This window comes from Zeus faber (genome assembly GCF_960531495.2).
Source record: "Zeus faber genome assembly, chromosome: 11".
Lineage (NCBI taxonomy): Eukaryota > Metazoa > Chordata > Actinopteri > Zeiformes > Zeidae > Zeus > Zeus faber.
Window position 1 is genome coordinate 17704679 of NC_137205.1, and position 18371 is coordinate 17723049.

Sequence of the window (18371 nt, forward strand, 5' to 3'; positions counted from 1 at the left end):
CGGTGACCTCTGTGTGGTAAAGTTCAGTCTAACAGGAATTACCAGACAACCTGCGTACGCGTCTTCCCGTGGCCGCAACCGCAAGTGCTCCGTGCGCGCTCTCACACACACACACACACACACACACACACACACACACACACACACACACACACACACACACACACACACACACACACACACACACACACACACACACACACACACACACACACACACACACACACGCACACACACATACACACACACACACCAAGTACAGTGTTTCACAGAATATTAAATCCTCATGCTTTTTCAATTTCCAACCAAAAGCGCTCAGAGCAGCAGGCGGAAGCATCTTAACAAGCATTTTGAATTATTTAACGGCAGAAAGTGGGGCCCGCCTAACGACACACAGGCCCTCACATCACCACACCTGTGAGCGCTGGCAAAAATGCATCCAATAAGAAATGTGTGCGTGCGTGCGTGTGTCTGAGTGTGTGTTCAACGTGTTGTAGCCAGGTAGAGAGAGAGGGCTCTGCCATGTTAACCTGTTTCCTCTCTCGCTCTTGCTCTCTGGCTCTCTCTCTCTCCCTCCCTGTTTTGTTTTACTCTGTCGTGGAATCAATGCCACGCAGGGAGAAAGCTGAGTCCCAGGGAGAGGAGGGTGAGGTGGGAGTGGTGGTTGGCGGGGTGGGGGGATTAGGGGGGGTGGACGGTTGAAGGAGGGAAAGGAGACGACGTGGAGGAAAAGAGATGAGAGCTGACAAATGAGAGATTTCCTTCACGAGCCCATAAATCAGGCGGAAGGCGGGAGGAGCGTGAGCCCGCCGAGGAAAAAGAGAAACCTGCTCCGTCTTCACAGCCAGAGCTAACCACACACACACACACACACACACACACACACACACACACACACACTCACACACAGGTAAATGCACAGACACACATACACACTCACTCAGGCACATGCTCACCCCCACGCACTATTTCATATGCATGCTCTTTGTCTCTCTCACACGCACGCACACACACATACACACACACAATTATACTCACAAATATGTACAATGGACAGCCGTGGGTCTGCCCAAAACCTATTTTCTTCATCTTATTTCCTGCCAGTTTTCTGTCTAAATCTCTTTTTCTTTCCCAAATTTCCCTCTCTCTCTCTCTCTCCCTACCACTCTCCCAGATGGCATGTGCACTGGAATGGCATCTCTCTCTCTCTCTCTCTCTCTGTCTCTCTCTCTCTCTGTCTCTGTCTCTCTCTCTCTACCAATCTGGTGGCGGCACCGCGCAGCCCCGGCCTCTTGGCACCCACGCGGCGTGGTATACTCCCCTTGCAGTCAGGGAGCGATGGGAGGGGGCTTCAAAGCAGAGGGGGGCCTTCAAACCCCGGAGCGCACATGCCGGGTTAAAAGAAACCCTGCCCAAGGATGTTGGGGATGGAGGAATCCAAAGGTGCTGCAGGGGCGAGGGGGCAGCTCCTCAACGTGCATGTGTGCGCGTGCATGTGTCTGCGTTTGTGTGTGTGCATGCGTGGGCTGCCTACACCTGACGGGAGCGTACGTAGGGAGCTGGGTGAACGGGATGGGGATGTCACGATCACTACATTTTAGTTGGCGATTTCTTGGTAGTGATTAACGGTTATGGCCTTTTTGTTCATGTCATGCCGCTATCGTAGTGTAAGCTGATAACTGTAAATAATACCCTTTGGATCTATTTGGATTTTATTCTCGTGGCGACATTTCTCAAAAGGGCTTTAAACATCCCTTAAATTTCAAGGGAAACATGATGATCGCAGATGATGATGTGAACAATTAATCGACTATGAATTATTTTAGAATAAGATTAATCGATAAGATTTCCAACAATTAACGGAACAATCTGTGGTCTTGTTGTAATTCTATCAACGGGAGTTTTCCGCCCGCGCAGAGAGCGCAGGGCGTTTTAAGAATCGGGCTCATTCTCCGTTGCAGTCCCTCACCGGAACAGCAGGGGGCAGTCTAGAAAGAGAAACCCCCAGTGGAGCAGGAAGTAGAAGCAGACGGAGGCTTCCGGAGGAACGACAAACCAGGTTCACGGCTGAAAACCTAGAGCGGTAGCAGACGGGAGCTTCTCCGTGCCGGGGAGGGAAACACAATGTTTATTGGTGCTCGACAACGAAACCCTCCACTCGCGCAAAGACGAGTCGTCAATATTCCTGTACGCGCCAACCAGCTCAGCGAGTCTTGCCTCAAACGCCTCCATTTTGAAATGAAATGAGGAGAAACGCTCCTCGCAGCTCCCCACGCCCTGGGGACGTCATTAGTTTTAATTTAGTTATCACTTAGTCAACGATTGTTAAGTTTAAAGGGGACCTATTATGCTTTTCTATCTACTATGAAATATATATGTTACAATGTGGGATGTTCATATTAGACGTGGCCAAAGTGTCAAATAATGAGGTAAACTAGTGACAAAGTAATCGCTTTGAACATAACGCTCAGGTGTCCGACCGCTCTGGACGCTCGTTTTTCAAAGGTTTTTTCTACTCTCTGCACGAGCTGACGTCAGCGCATCGTGGATTTATTTACATGGTCATCTGCTCCATCCCATCCCCTGTGCGTTTCTCCAAACAAATCCAACAAAAATAGTGTGTGTTTTTATTGTATATGAATTTATTTATTCTATTTATTCTATTTAATTTTGTTTTCCCGACGTTTACACGAAACAAAAAATCACCACGTGGAGAATCCCGGTGCGGTGTCCGTGGCTTCCACAAGTTCGGAGAGCAACGTAAGTCGAAACAAACTTTTAAATTAGGCCTCGTAGATCTAATATGAGTGAGTGAGTTTCTCGCCGCAAATTTGCTCAGAAACAGATTTTGGTGGACTGATAAGGTGAAATGAGTGAAAGTTACAGAGTAAACGGAAAAAAAAACCCTGAAGCCATGCTCAAACCCCATTGGCTCACAGAACTAGGGGCCTCAGGGGGGTGGCTCCTCCCACTGAAACAGAGCATCAGGAAGACAATGGATTCAGAGGTAGGTTAGAATGGCTCGAATGCGTAATCTGAGTGGCATTTTCAGCAAAAAACCTCCAAAAACATTTTGTGGACCTCAGAGACCTATATTAGCTTGTGAAAGAGGGAGCATAATAGGTACTTTAACAAGTCTCGATCGATCCATTCCTTTAAATTTGCATCCCCAGCTCAACTAATTGCGGCGGGTCGAACACATAACAACGGTGGCAGCTCTCGCTACGGGGTGCGGAGCGGAGAGGAGCGGGGCATCTCCGCGGTGGCTTGGAAGGCGCAGAATCTAATGGGCCGGTCAGAGCGGCAAAGCAGAGAGCTTGGAGCGTGCGAGCAACGAGTGCAACTGTCAGCGGCCGCCTTTCAGCCGCCCGGGCGGCGGCGCGTCGGTGCGAGTGCATGTGAAACAACGTACGTGAGATTAAATAGGACTGCCATTAGACGTGGCCATTATGTGCGGAAAGAAGGCTGTTGCCACAGTGGCCTAGTTGGCGAGCCGAGAGGGCTCCGTCAGCACCGGGAAACCCGAGCCCCGCGCAGCGCCGTCCGAGAGCCCTGGCCGATTGATGGAGGTCCAACTGGACCCGGGATCTGCTTTCATTCTCAGTGTTCACCGTCTGCTTGCAAGGAAAGAGAGCCGGCGGAACTGCAGAAAACTGTCAGCTGACAGATGAGATGGGAGTGTATGTGTGAGCATGTGTGTGTGCGTGTGTGTGCGTGTGTGTGCGTGTGTGTGCGAGCGAGTGCGCGCACGCCCGTGTAAATAAGTATTGATCCTCAAAGCAGCTCCGCTGTCTGAAGGAAGATCTGTCAAACATGAATACGCACACACACACACACACGCACACACACACACACACACGCACACACACACACACACACACACACACACACACACACCACACACACACACATATACACACACACACACGTAAAAAGCCATGCACGCAAAAACTGGAAACCATGCAATGCAGGCCTCATTATCATGGTATAATACGGTATAATCTTGTTAGATCACAGACAGTCTAACCAAAGTCCTACTTCTGAAATAACAGGCTACTGCCGGGCTGTCACGTTTTCCGCTGCATTACATTAAAACACTAAAGAAAAGACACGTCCCAACCACAGCCCCCTCCCCCCACCCAAACAGCAGCGTTGTGCTCAAACTCCACCACTTGCAGCCACTTTCTCCAGTGACCCTATGCTCAATGCCCGGTGAGAGGAGCATATAGCAGGACCCAATTATCCAGGAAGACCATGCTAGGCAACTCGCATGTCCCTTACTGAAAAAAAAATATATATATATTTATAGGTTTTTTTTGGTTTCATTTGTTGTATTCAACTATATTTAAAAAAAAGAAAAATTATGTAATAATAATTTAATAAGTTTGTCTAACCTATCCGTTATTAGCTGTGTCCATAACATTGTAGACATATCATTATTATCACTGTTATTATTATTATAAGTATATACAAATTATTATAATTATTATTATTATTATTATTAGAACTGATATATCGTTAGGCCGATAACATCGGCCGATATTTGGGTTCCGTCAAACTATCGGTATCGGTTGAAATTTAACCGATAAAGGTTATATCCTACCAATGGTTATATGAACCGATTTAGAAGCCGCGAGTAGAAGTAAGTAAAGTTCCAAATGTTCTTATAACTTTTCGTTCCTTAAGTTAATCTTGAATTGAGTCAATATTCGTCCCTGGACATTTAATTTTCGAGAAGGTTAAATGTAATCTTGGCCAATATTAAATAACCATTAAAGGATTGTCAGTGTCAATAGTAAGCCGGCGGGAACGGCGGGGAGAGGCTGACTACAACATTATATTCCTCCCTGCCGGGGTTTTAACCCCAACATTTAAAATTTGACATTGCCTACTCACCCCCAAGTCAGTCGATAACAAATTCTGCGTTACACCCATATTCCGTGTTAAACATGTACCCTAACCCTAACCACACAACAAGTGTGTCGGCTCTCATCGGCAACCTCGCCGCCATCCTCCCCGAGCCACGCGTCAACAGGGCTCCTACATTACCCACGATGCAATGCCTTAAAGAGACAGGCCTGATCTGTCCCCCCCTACTGGATCTGTCCAGAAATTGTTTTTTAAAAACACAGACAAAAACACAACGGCGACAATGGATGAGGGATTTCAAAAATGTTGTTTTTTTTAAATAAAATACTATTTTCATTTTAGATTAAAAATGAACGTACGCAGACTTTGTCGTGAAGGAAACTGGACAGGGTGCCAGTGTTTTTTTTTATGATAATAATCATTTGTGTTGCTGTTATTTGAGTTTGTTATTTATATCGTTCAAACTGATGTTATTTGAGTTATCATTAAGTTATCATTGAAAATATGTACTTTGTTATCATACATTACATTTTAATAATGCACATGCTAATTTTGTTCAATTAAGAATGCTTTCCTTAAACTATTTTTTCAACCAGAATTTCCCCCCCTATCGGTTATCGGAAATTGTTACCCACTTAAAATCGGTATCTATCGGTGAAAAAAATAAAAATAATAATAATCCATTTCGGTAACCATTCGGAATTATCATTGTAATTTCTATTATTATTTTATTCATTGTATACAGAGATATCCTACACTATATTAATATCTATATTTATATTTATTCCCAGTCTTACATTATTTTGAGTCTTTTGTCTTGGTGCATAGAGCACATTTCGTATTTTCTGTATATTTTGCATTTCTTGTGATACAAGTAAAAATCCAGACACAGTAAGAGTATTCGCCTTGCCGCGTGTAATAAATCCCACGGCTTCTCATAAGACTCTCACACAATCCCATGAGTGAGCGTGGCAGCGCTCGCAGCCCCGCAGCCCGCCGCTGACCCCCGGCTGACCCAGGAAGTCACCAGCCCCCCGTCCGCCACAAACCGGCACGAAAAGTCACGTTACCTTGTGAAAAGAACTTCTCCCCGTGTCCGGGAGCTCCCAGAGAAGCCACAGGGATGTCTATGTTCACTCTGGAGGAGTGAGATAGCGCTGGCCTGAGGGCCCGATGAAGAAACAGCCAGCCCCACTCCCATAACTGTCATCCCATAAGTGGGGAATGCGACGTGATTTACAGAGGTTGCTGGGAAAACATTAAACCGCAGCTTCTCGCAAAGCCTGCGCACACCTAAAAACAAGCTGTTACGGAGACAAAATGTGAGTCATGAAAATGACAGGAAGAAATGCAGAATAATGCAGGCTTTGAGAATATACTTAGGCTGCAGGTATGAGGCTAATACACCCTTCAATCCAATGAATTTATAAATATACTTTTTTTTTTGCACGAGTCCATATCTGTGTTAGAGCTTTCATTGTGATCACAGATCTGGCGCCGCATTATCGGCGTTATAACTCAAGCAGGTGAATATCCAAACGGGATAATAAAACGGTGGACGCATGAGAGGAAAGGCGAAAAGAGTGATGGATGGACGATGGGTGCCAAGGGCGGAGGCTGAATCACACACGCCTGCGTCGGGCCTCCGTCCGCCTGCACATGTTGCTCTCCCCGCTGCCAGCTTTTCCCTCTCACTTTATACAATCACCTAACTATGCACCTCAGCTCAGGAGATCAGCGCCGGTGGATTTCATCTGGTATCTGCCCCGCGCCACATTCTGTTTGCAGAGAGTTTTATTTCGGGGGTGAAATCGTAATCAGGATCTGCATGAGCACTCATCTGCAGAAAAAAAGCTGCGGCAGCACATCATACCGTGTTATGATCGCAGTTATATCAGGACACGGCACATGACCGGTTCTGCCGCTTTTAATAGGTTGAGTGCATTTAAGAGCAAGCCCTTTCATATTTTTTTTTGTTTTTATAAAATAATATTAAAAATCAAGCCTTTTTTCATCATTTGATTATATTTATTTTATCATATAAGTCAATTAAATATTAAGCGTTTGTACCATTTTGGGATACCTCCAGTGGCAACTACAGTCAGGAGTTGCGTGTGATTTTATATTGTGCGGCCTACAGAGCACTACAAAGGCCATGCATGTGATCTGCAGTTAAAAGCTGGTTGGAAACCACTGAATTCGATTTCTCTCTCCAAAAGACGTCAGTTCAAGACATTTGTGCCGAATGACTTTTGGTACAAAATGAAAAGTTGCGTCCAGAAGACGTAATGAGGAGCACTCCGGGGCTGTCGCAGCGCGGACACGACACGGTGCACGGATGCAAACACGCCACACACCCGCCTTAAGCTGGCGCACGCCGGAAGCCGCATATATCGCCGGCCGCACCCACACCCACACACACACCACGCCCTCCCATCGTGGAGAACAAACCAGAGGTTTTTCGGCGGCAGCTTTCCAGGGGCCGTCCAGCTCAGAGGCCTCTCGGTGCGACCACGCAATCACAACCTAACAGCAATTAGAAGGGGCTGCAATTCACCGCTGGAATCGCTGCCTTCCTCCCCCCGCCGTTGACTTTAACCCCTTGCCTCTCTTGCTCTCGCTCCCTCTCGCTTCCCTCTCTCTCCCTCTCTCTCCCTCTCCCCCTCTCAAACACATACAGCTGTAACTCGTCCAGCAGCCTGGGAGATCAGAATGGATCCCGGGGAATCGTCCGCAACCGTGTCCCACTTGAGCTCCGTCAGTCCCACGAGTCTCTAGGCCGTGCCAACACACACCCGTGTGACAATGCACCCCAAACAGACACGCGCAGACACACGCGCGTGCGTGCACACGCACGCACGCACGCACGCACGCACGCACGCACACACGCACACACGCACACACGCACACACGCACACACGCACACACGCACACACGCACACACGCACACACACACACACACACACACACACACACCTTCTCCACATTCTGGAGAAAATAATCTACGATTTTACGAAACCCGACAGAGAGAAATGACGGCACGATGTTGAAACGGTTGCCCACAAAAAATTAAACGAAACCCCCCCTCCCTCCCGAGCTTTGAGGCAGGGCGTCCGACGGGAGGGCGGCAAAAAAACAGTGAAACAGCGCTGGGGAAACATTAGCTAATGAAGACGGAGGAAGCGGGAGCGGGAGCTGTACTGATGGTATTGCTATTAGCCTGTGAGCTTGTGCACTTGGGTGTCACTTCAAAGCTTTCCCCACTATTAATCAAAGGCCAGCCGGCCCTCCAGCACCGGCCTGCTAGGTGTGCCGCTAAGCAGCACCCCCACCCCCCACCCCCACCCAACACAATGGAGCCATCATTACGACCGTTACACCAGACAGCGCACCTTTATCCAGGCGTATTCCTTACATACTCAAAGCCAATTAATTTACCTGCCATATCTGGGGATGAATGGAGGGGGCATCATACGCGAGTGTGTGTGAGTGTGCATATGTGTGTGTGTGTGTGTGTGTGTGTGTGTGTGTGTGTGTGTGTGTGCGCGTGTGTCGAGAAAAACATCTCTTGCCCTCACACACTTGGCTCAGGTTGGATCCGGTGGGCCGTGTGTCTGGCTGCCCTGGATGGCTCTGTATGAAAGCACCGGCGTGGTCCTACACGGTCCTACACTCTCACCTGCCATCCGCCTCCCCCGGGCGCGAGCAGCAGCCGGCGTCCAAACCCCCCCGGATAACCACTGAGCTGGAGATGGGCCATCAAACCCGGAGGATTAACTACGGCCACGGCCCTGTCTCTTTATCGCTGGATACATTTTATACAAACCTAATCCCCAACATCAACTATGTCTTCCATTTGTTTTGACTTCGGTGATGGACAACGCTTCCCGCTGGGGTTGGGAAGCGAGGGGCTGCCGGGCAGAGGTGGAGGAATAATTTTCCTTTTATTGGGGTTTATTGTCAACTGCACATTTTCGCCGAGCCAACGGGGGCGAAAAAACGCGCCGCCTCATTCACCTTTTTCTGGCCGCTTATCGTAAATTTGCACGTTCGCGCTGCGTGGGGGCGAGGATGAGGGGGCCGACAGCAGCGCCACCCTCCCTCCCTCCTTCCCTCCGCCGCCGCCACCGCCACCACTCTGTCTGTGCTGTTCTGCACTGAGAGCCTGCTGTCTGTACCAGCTCTGAAGGGCTGAGATAAACGCTCGCCACAGCGAGAAAAGGCTGTCAGGGCATTGTTTTGGGTTTTTTTCTGCGCTCTCTCTATCTCTCTCTCTCTCTCTCTCTCTCTCTCTCTCTCTCTCTCTCTCTCTCTCCTCGCTCGCTCTCCCTCTCCCTTCGCTTACACACACAGTGGATGCAAAAATAGACCTATTTCTATAATTAGACATAAACAGACGTAACTACCCAGGCTGCTCTCTTGTGCCCTGAGGACTCCTGGAGAGCAATACGTCTTTTTTTTTGTGTGTCAGTGTTACAGTGCCGTGTCTTTATGTGCACGTGCTTGTGTGTATGTGCATGCATCCGCATGACAAATATGTGTCTGCCATCTACCTCTCGCTCGCTCTCACTCTCCCTCTCTCTCGCTCTGTCTCTCTCTCTCTCTCACACACACACACACACACACACACACACACAAAATGTCTCTCTCCCAGGCAAACAGTCGCTCCCCTCCCCCACGTCCATGCCAGAGGAGATCAGTGGCCGTGCACGGCATACAGATCCAGCTAATGCAGGCAGCACCGGCAGACAGACAACACACACATCTGTTGCTGAGGAGCCAGTCGTTTGCCCCAGATCCACTGGACACTTATTAGAGAGATGGAGGGGGGGGGGGGGGGGGCAGTGTAGCCTAGTGGTCACACCGAGCACAGGGGACACGAAAACAGTAGGAAATTAACAGGGGGAGGAGGGGAAGGGGGGCGGGGTGGCGGGGACACGGCGGAATGGAGACGACAGAAGAAGAAAAAAGCAACAGAGGGGACGGTGATCGATGAATATAAAAAAGGGAGAAAGAGAGAAGGAGAGAGCGAGAGAGGGATGGAGGTCGGGGCGGATCGATGAATCTGCAAAAACGGAAAATAGAAGAAAAGCAGTGTGGGGGGCAGGGGTGGGGGCGGCGTGATTTTATTTTGATCAATGTCAGAGAGAGGGACAGGGAGAAATGGAGGTAGCGAGATAGAGGGACAGAGGGAGAGAGAGAGAGAGAGGGAGAGAGAGCAACAAGTCCCTCTCGGAGTGGGGAGGCAGCTGGTTGGAGGGTCCCGGGAGACTTATTAAAATGGAATTCCTGATGATAATCTTTGTTTTCTCACAAAAGGGCTGACGCATCCTTGAGAGGCAATCTGCATGTATATTTAATAGCAAATCTCTGCATATATTTTGCGCCGCGCCTCATTGTTTAGCCGTGCGTGTCAGCGCCACCCGCTGTTCCAAAGACAGTCATCGAATCGGGCCCCATTATTTGAGTTTATCTGCACTCAGCCCCACCTTCCCCCTCCTCCACCAAAAAGCCATCTCCCTTTACGGATCATCGCCTCCCAGTCAAAGTGGCGGGGAAACCTACCCCCCAAAAAATACAAATAAAAAAACAAAAAAACCCAGAGAAAATAAACACACGCAATAAAACAAGAAAACAAAATGAACACGAGCAATTATGTGTCTGCGCGTGGGAACAATTGTGGCTCCGACGCTCGTATAATTATTTGACTTTGCCACGCTGATCCCCCGGATCTACCACGTGTTAGTACAGCGACCGAAAGCAGCAGTCGCTTCTCTCTGAGATATCGCTTCTCCTTCTGAAAGTGAAGCTGCACTGACATATTGCAACACAGCGTCTTTCAAATCACTGGCTGCCAAAACAACTTCTGCCTTTCGGAGAGTTTGAGAAGGGAAAAAAAAATTGGGAGAAACAAGATAAAGGAAAAAAAATGTTTGAATTTGCCAAACGCTCCAAACAACTGCTCTTAGGGAAGGGAGTAAAAGTGCTGCGGCGGCGCGCCGCACCAAAGAAAAGAAGGTGAAAAAAAGTGGAACTCTTCTATGCATCCTCGCCGTCGGTTTCCTTCCCCGACTGGAAAAGAAGGAGAAGGGGAACCTGCCACAACCGCCCCGGGGTCGGTCGCAGACATTCGGGGGTTAACAATGCACCTGTCTGGGCCTGACAGCCAGCCACGGGGAGCCAGGGCACCAGTGGGGGTGTCTGGATCCACAAGAGCACACACACACACACACACACACACACACACACACACAGTACATATGGACACACACGCCAACATACAGTACATATGGACACACACGCCGAAACACACACACGCCGAAACACACACACACACACACACACATACAGTACATATGGACACACATGCCAAAACACACACACACACACCAACATACAGTACAAACAGTACACACACACACACACACACACACACACACACACACACACACACACAAACCAGAAACCTGGTGACAATAGGACAACGTCCGTTATTGTTCTTTCTTTCCTTTTTTTTCCCCGCTGAACGACTACAACAATAAAATTGAAATTAAAAAACAAGTAATCTGGATTTTCTGCTTGAGCTGTTAATAATGTCTAACAGCTGTCACATGGAGCACAGGCGTGCGCCGGTGGGCCAGCAGCTTCCTGATGAGAAGCAGGCTGATACGGCGCGATGGGGGGGGGGGGGGGGGGCATGAGAGCGGGAGAGAGAGAGGGCTCTAAATTACACACCAAACAGTAATTGTTGACTTTGGTCAGACATATCAGCTAATTCAATCGCCGCGAGTGAAAAACAATATAATTTCCGTACACATCCAAATTTTGTAACGACGACGCGGGGGGGGGGGGGGGGAGAAAAAATTCCGGGTTGTTTGGAGAAGGACTTTTTTTTTTTCTTAATCCAACTTCTCACTTCCTCGTGTCGGGTGTAAAAATAGATGAGCGGGTTTTGAAATCCAAAGCTCTGAAACCAGATACAGGAAGGTATTACCCAGCCCGCCGCTCTCACCCGTGGGTCTCCTTTGTGTTTGTCTTGTGTTCCCGCCCCATGCTTGAGGCAAAGGCTTTGTGGCACCGTGCCACATGGTGTAGGGGGGTGGGGGGAGGGGGGTGCGGCGGTCTGTTTGAAGAGCCCGTATCGGAGGCCGCACGGCAACTCTCCGGCCAAAACGTCCCGGCGAAAGCAAAACCACTGCCCTGTACCCGCGCCCCGCAAGCCTCCGCGTTCCCTCTCCCTCCCTCTCCCCGGTGTGAAGAGATTTGCTGATGCACGATGCCAAACTACACAGAGCAGGAAGGGGCGAAAAAAAACCACATCAAATTAGATATTTTAATTACCAAAGTTCAACAAATACAAGATGGCATTAGTTATGTTTAAAGACCGGTTATTGTAAACTTGGCAGGGCGGCACAGGAACGACACTTAACAAACAGGATGGGGGCGGGCGAACGGTTTAATGAGAGCGATTCCACCAAACACACCGCGTCCAAAGACAAAACAACCGCCAGGGTCGTATTTTCAGACGAGACGGACGCACCGGAGGGGGTTCTGCCCCGGACCGAAGAGCCGCTGACCGGTCGACCGGTTCTGTCAGGGAGAGACGGGGGGGGCACAAGGCGTCCCCCCCCCCCCCTCCGTCGCGAGCGGCCGTGGGAGAGACGCCTTGTGACACCGCGTCGGAGCCATGTCACCTCTCACAACAATCCGCAAACAGGCCAAACGACGAGCCCAGTCCTCACCGTTTTACTGAGCTCGAGGAAGGGAGGGCGGTGGGAGGGCGGTGGGACGGGGGGGGGGGTGGGACGGGGGGGCCGTGGAACACGCCGGGCCTCCGCCAAATGCAGCTTGGCCCGGGACCCGTGTTCTGTCACTGCGCTCGCACTAAAGCAACTCCCTAAAATGAGTTGCTTATTAACGTAATATCTCGAGGGTTATTTAAGATGTCGTTTGGTTTTTGTTTTTTTTTTTGCCCGGGCTTCTAAAAGGGGTTTGGGCTCGCATCTGGAATTTTTGCTCATCAAATCCCGACCGAAAATCATTACTCTTTAAGAGCACTAAGGCGGGGATTTTTACGTCGCCGCTCAATTACCGCGCCGGGGACGACACGAGCTCCGCAACCGACCCTACGCTTGCTGTTTTCTTTGTTAATAAAAGAATAAAAACTGCTTGTAACCGGCTTTTCACCAAACCACCAAACACCTGGGCGGCTGCTTTGAAGCCTCTTCCCGGCAACCCAAGGCCCGTGGGACATTCCCCACGATTCCCGCATTCTGTAAAAGTCATAGAAAAGTTATTTATTCCCCTTCCGAAAAAAAACAGCGAGAGGGAGACGGCGGAATTAACCTTTGAGGGGGCGGGGCTTGGGTCTCCGGCTCGGACATAAAAACCAAAGAATGACAGGGACATCCTACCAGAAAACAATAAAGGGGGGGGGGGGGGGGTGGGAGGGACTGTTTTTTATCTTTAACAACAGCCATAAAACACACACGGCTGGGGTCCGCAACAATGGCCCCCGAGGCGGGGGGTGGGGGGTGGGGGGGTGGAGACGGTGGCTGAAAAACCCGAGTGGAAGGAAGACCACCACTTCCAAGAGCGGAGCGTCTTCCTGCTGGAAGGGAAAGGGGGGCGGGGGAGGGACGCCGTAAAGGAGGAAGGCCGGGAGACGGAAGTTGGGGGGGTGGGGGGGGGGCGGGGGGTGAAAAGGGAGGCGCCAAAGGAACAAGGTGACACAAATATGACCTTTGATTACAAGGTTTGTTTAGAGCACATCTCAGGCGTGGACGGGCCGAGACACCCCCGCTGTTTGAGAAACGGCCACGCCTCAGCCGGAGCCCACTGATCAGAACAATATGGCTGAAAGCTGAGCCCCTGGCTGTAAATGCCAGCAGTCGAGGGGCGGCTATTCCCCGTCTCCCGGTTTTCGTGCCGGGCGCCGGGCGAGCACGTGCAGCCGACGCAATTTACAGTTACTAACCATGATTCCTCAAACGTAGAATTAGGGCCCGCGTTGATACGTTTACGTTGTCTTGCCCGGTTAGTTGGGAACGTGGAGATGGTAGTTGTTCCCCGCGTCACATTCCCAGAACGCAGCGCAAGTGCAGACCATAAACCACCGACCACCTGACATGCATTACAATAGACTGGCTCGTAGGTGAAGATGGACAGAAGCAAATGCATTCTGACAGAAACTCTGTTGGACTAAGTAGCATGGTTCACTGAGCAAGGGGGGGGGGGGGGGGGGGTGTTCCTCCGCTCTCTGTCCAAAGCCGGCCCGGGAAAAAAGAGGGCCGAGAGGTCTCCAAATCCCCGGGTCCGTTCGGAGCGCGGATAATTTACTGTGGAACTAATGGAAGGTGTTGCAACGTCCACTACTGACTTTGGCGCAGAGAGCAAAGGGCGCACTCGCAAAAAAAAAACAACCCCCCCCCCCCGAGAGTCAAAGGAGCCCTTTCAAGGAGCTGCATCGCAAACCTGCAGCCCCCGAAAAAGTATTTTTACATCGACTCTGAAATATTAATACTCTTTGTAAAGTATTCATGTGAAACAGCGCGCGCGTCGGTCCCCGGGGAGCTAACTTGATTTAACGCGCTCGGCAGACAACGTGCTCGGTTGTGATCATTTGAGCAGCGTTCGGGACACTCGAGGGGGACCCTGATGACCTGCTCGTTGGTCTGACAACCGAGCCAATTGACCATTGTAATCCTCATCGAATTGTCTGCGGTGCTTGGTGTCGAAAAGGAAATGTCCTAAAGCGGATGGATTATCATCAAAAAGGTATAACAAGTAATGACGAATCGTTTTCTTTATCTATTAAATATCAAATGATTAAAAAAAAATATATATATATTTTGATTTTTATCAAATACATTCTGATTTTATTTTTAAAAGGGCGGAAAAGTGTGACCGCGGTTTTAATAAATTGAGAAATGTGAATGCTGTTTTGATAAATTGACATTTTGAATGTGTCATTTATTCGACCAATTATGGATTATGCTTCAAGTCAATATTTATTATGACACGAGTGGTATTTTCAAACACTGTTAAATAATGAATTATTTATCAAACATCACCAAAATACCAGAACAGACTGGAGGAACATTTAAGAATTATGTGAACTTTTAATTTATATTTAACGATAATTTGACAAAATCATTAAAATGTAAAGTAAAAGTCCATTTCATTTCTTAATTCCATTGTGTAAGATTGGAGGTACATGTGTGTGTGTGTGTGTGTGTGTGTGTGTGTGTGTGTGTGTGTGTGTGTGTGTGTGTGTGTGTGTGTGTGTGTGTCACAGCGAATACAGTTCTATTATATGAGACACAATTACAGAATAACATATTAACTATACAATATACCTCTACTTATATTCGTCTAATAATTGCTCTGAATTTTGGAGTCTCTTGAAGAGTAAATACCAAGCATGAATATTCAATACAATCAATAGGACAATCTAAATTTGCTCCTTTATAATGAGAAAGAATCAAAAAAATATAGATCATTAATTTTACTGTTGTGGCCCTGGCGGGACACAATAGTGTGCATTCATGTTGTCAAACGTGCAGATTTGCATTTGGTACACAAGACACCCAAGTCACTTGTTAAACCTTATACATGCACTGTGAAGACATTTGCACCCCAACACTTCAGTGTCCAATATAGAAGGTGGATTTTCTGGTATTAAACAAGCCCAGATATTTTCCAGTCTATTCATGCACCCATACCTTCACTTGCACATGACCAGGACTCCGGCCAGGTAGTGGCCAAACATATATATATATATATATATATATATATATATATATATATATATATATATATATATATATATATATATGTGTGTGTGTGTGTGTGTGTGTGTGTGTGTGTGTGTGTGTGTGTGTGTGTGTGTGTGTGTGTGTGATACGCACACACACACACACACACACACACACACACACCCACACACACACACACACACACACACACACACACACACACACATATATATATATATATAAATACATGAAATAAAAATAATAACATTTAATTATATAGCACCCTTCATACACAACATGCAACTCTTTATATTAACAGAAGGCCATCAAAAGTAACAATAAAGAAAAATAATGCTTGTTTTGCAGCATAATGATTTGCAGCACGATACTCTTGAATTTGACATAAAATAACAAATCTAATTTCAGATGCAACACCAAAGCCATTGAGCAGCATGTGCATTACTAATGCTTAGTAAGGGGGAAATCTGAAAAAAAGAAACCACCAAATCTCGTGTAAATGTCATGAAATATAGCTATAGCCTGAGCATGGGCTTTTTCAAACTCATTACTTAAGCAGCTGTTGTAACAAGTTACTGCTTTCAAAGTCTCTATTTGAGAGTGGTGGAAATTTATCTGCTCTAAATTAGATTAACTCGATTTGTAATCTTAACATTTGAATAGGTTCGATCTCCTCCAAACCCCAAACAGCAATTATTCAAAGCGGTGATGTTTGCCTTTTCTGTGCAGTGAGGAGAATAAATCGGCATTTTTTTGTTGAAATCACGTATGTTCCCTTTTAATACAAAATTTACCAACAAGCAATAAAAACTATTATTATAATAATAATAATAATAATAATAATTATTATTATTATTATTATTATTAATAATAATAATAATAATAATGATAATAATAATAATGTAAAAATATCCGTCAATCTTGGACCTACCTGAGTGAGGAGCCATGGGTATGTGTGAGGGGTAGTATTTCCCAGGCTGGAAGTGGCCGGCGTGCTGCACGGAGCTGTGGCCGGAGGGAGCGATCCGAGAGGCGGCGCGGTGCACCAGGGCGCCCCGCTCCGACAGGAGGTGCGCCGGTGCCGAGAAATCCCGTCCTTCCATCCCGACAAAATGAGGAGTAATCCGAAATCCGCGGAGGGCAGGCCAGCAGGATCAAATGCAACCCATAAAATAATCCTTTCCCGCAGAACTATGTATTGCATTCATCTGATCGTAGGCTTCTCCTGCCGAAAACGTAGCCCCTAATCATCTTTTCTGCGAAGGAAAAGAAACAGGGAGGCGGGGAGATGAAGCAGATTCTCACGATCATGCAAGAATTGGGGATCAGATGAGGTTACAAATCAACCGTCTAACCTATCAGAAAAGAAAAAAAAAATGGAGACATGCAATCGTGCAGTGAAGCCTGCGTCCCATCCAGCCTGGCTGCAGCCTTCTCCGCGTCCTGCAGCTACAAGTCAATCCGAGCCAGTGGAGACGAGCAGTGGGCTTTTCACAACCACATCCACACATGTAGGCTAAACACTATCGATCAACATGAGAAATAGATCTGTTCATATTCTTCACAGGAGCGGGCATCTTCAGCCTCCATCTCAAGGGTTGATGTGGAATTGCTGAATAATCTGTAACCTGTATTAAGGCCTATACACGGGAGACATAATGGATTATAACGACCAATAAGCATGTTTCAAACCAGTCCGTCGATTCACAACACTGATCGTTTCCCATTTCTTTTTGCTCGACAATTAACATTTTTGCGTCAGACCATGATCACGTATGCCTCAAAACGTGTTGACGTTGAAAATGAAATTTGCTTTTGGAGTTTTGGGGCGACTACATGTACAAGAAGAGCACGTTTATCTTTCCTTGCAAAACCCCCATTGTCTCGTTGTTTCTAAGTAAGAATGTGCCCCCACCACCACCACCACCACCACCACCACCACACTCCCTTCTTATTCTGATCCTTGGCGACAATCTCATGACACCTCGGGCTCTTCCCCGTTATGACAATGCCTTTTTGTTTCGGACATTGGGATGATTGTTACCCAATGCATATCATTAAGGCCTTTTTTTTTTTTTTTTTTTTTTTTTTTTTAAATCATTAAATAAAATGGTCTTGTTAAAAATAAATCGTATTCACAAATACCATCCGTTTGGACAATCTGGGCACAATAAAGGCTATTAGTGACAGCTCGTCAATTTCCCCACAAATCCTTAAAAAAAAGAGAGGGCCTTCACCAATGGGAAGCCTCTGAGACGCATCAGCTCGAGCGAAAGATGTTTTGTCCGTGCGTGTGTGCGTGCATGTGCGAGTGAGTGTGTGAGTGTGTGTGTGTGTGTGTGTGTGTGTGTGTGTGTGTGCGTGCATGTCCGTGCGTGTGAATAGCTGCACTTTTACTGTATGTCTTGAACACTTCAGGCCAGTCAATCAAATAAATACATCCAAAATGTGTAAAATAATGACATGATTATCGATTTCTAGGTCTGGGCGATACAACGATATACCGTCGATATCGTGACGTGATACTGGATGTCGTCTGGGATTTTGGTTATCCCAGTATCCAAAATAAAAGAGGCTCCTCTTTGGTAACACCTCATAAAAGCTCCATAATAGTCATCCCCAAAATATCGTCCAAAAAACTCGACCAAAAAATACCGTGATATTTGATTTAGTCGTTTAGTGATTCGGTTACGCTTTTTATTTTGATTTTACAGTATTTGACAGATG

The 18371-nt window shown here is 47.5% G+C and overlaps 1 protein-coding gene across 1 annotated transcript in view; it reads right to left on the bottom strand.

The window, feature by feature from the left end:
* The window catches only part of bahcc1a (BAH domain and coiled-coil containing 1a), a gene marked incomplete at its 5' end in the record, with an annotated part of 75148 nt that extends 58401 nt beyond the window's left edge, over positions 1–16747 (bottom strand). Inside the window, one exon of the mRNA XM_080010023.1 lies at positions 16576–16747. Within this exon, the coding sequence (XP_079866149.1) occupies positions 16576–16747 (172 nt within the window). The remainder of the gene's footprint in view (positions 1–16575) is intronic.
* Between the last annotated feature and the right edge of the window lie 1624 nt (positions 16748–18371).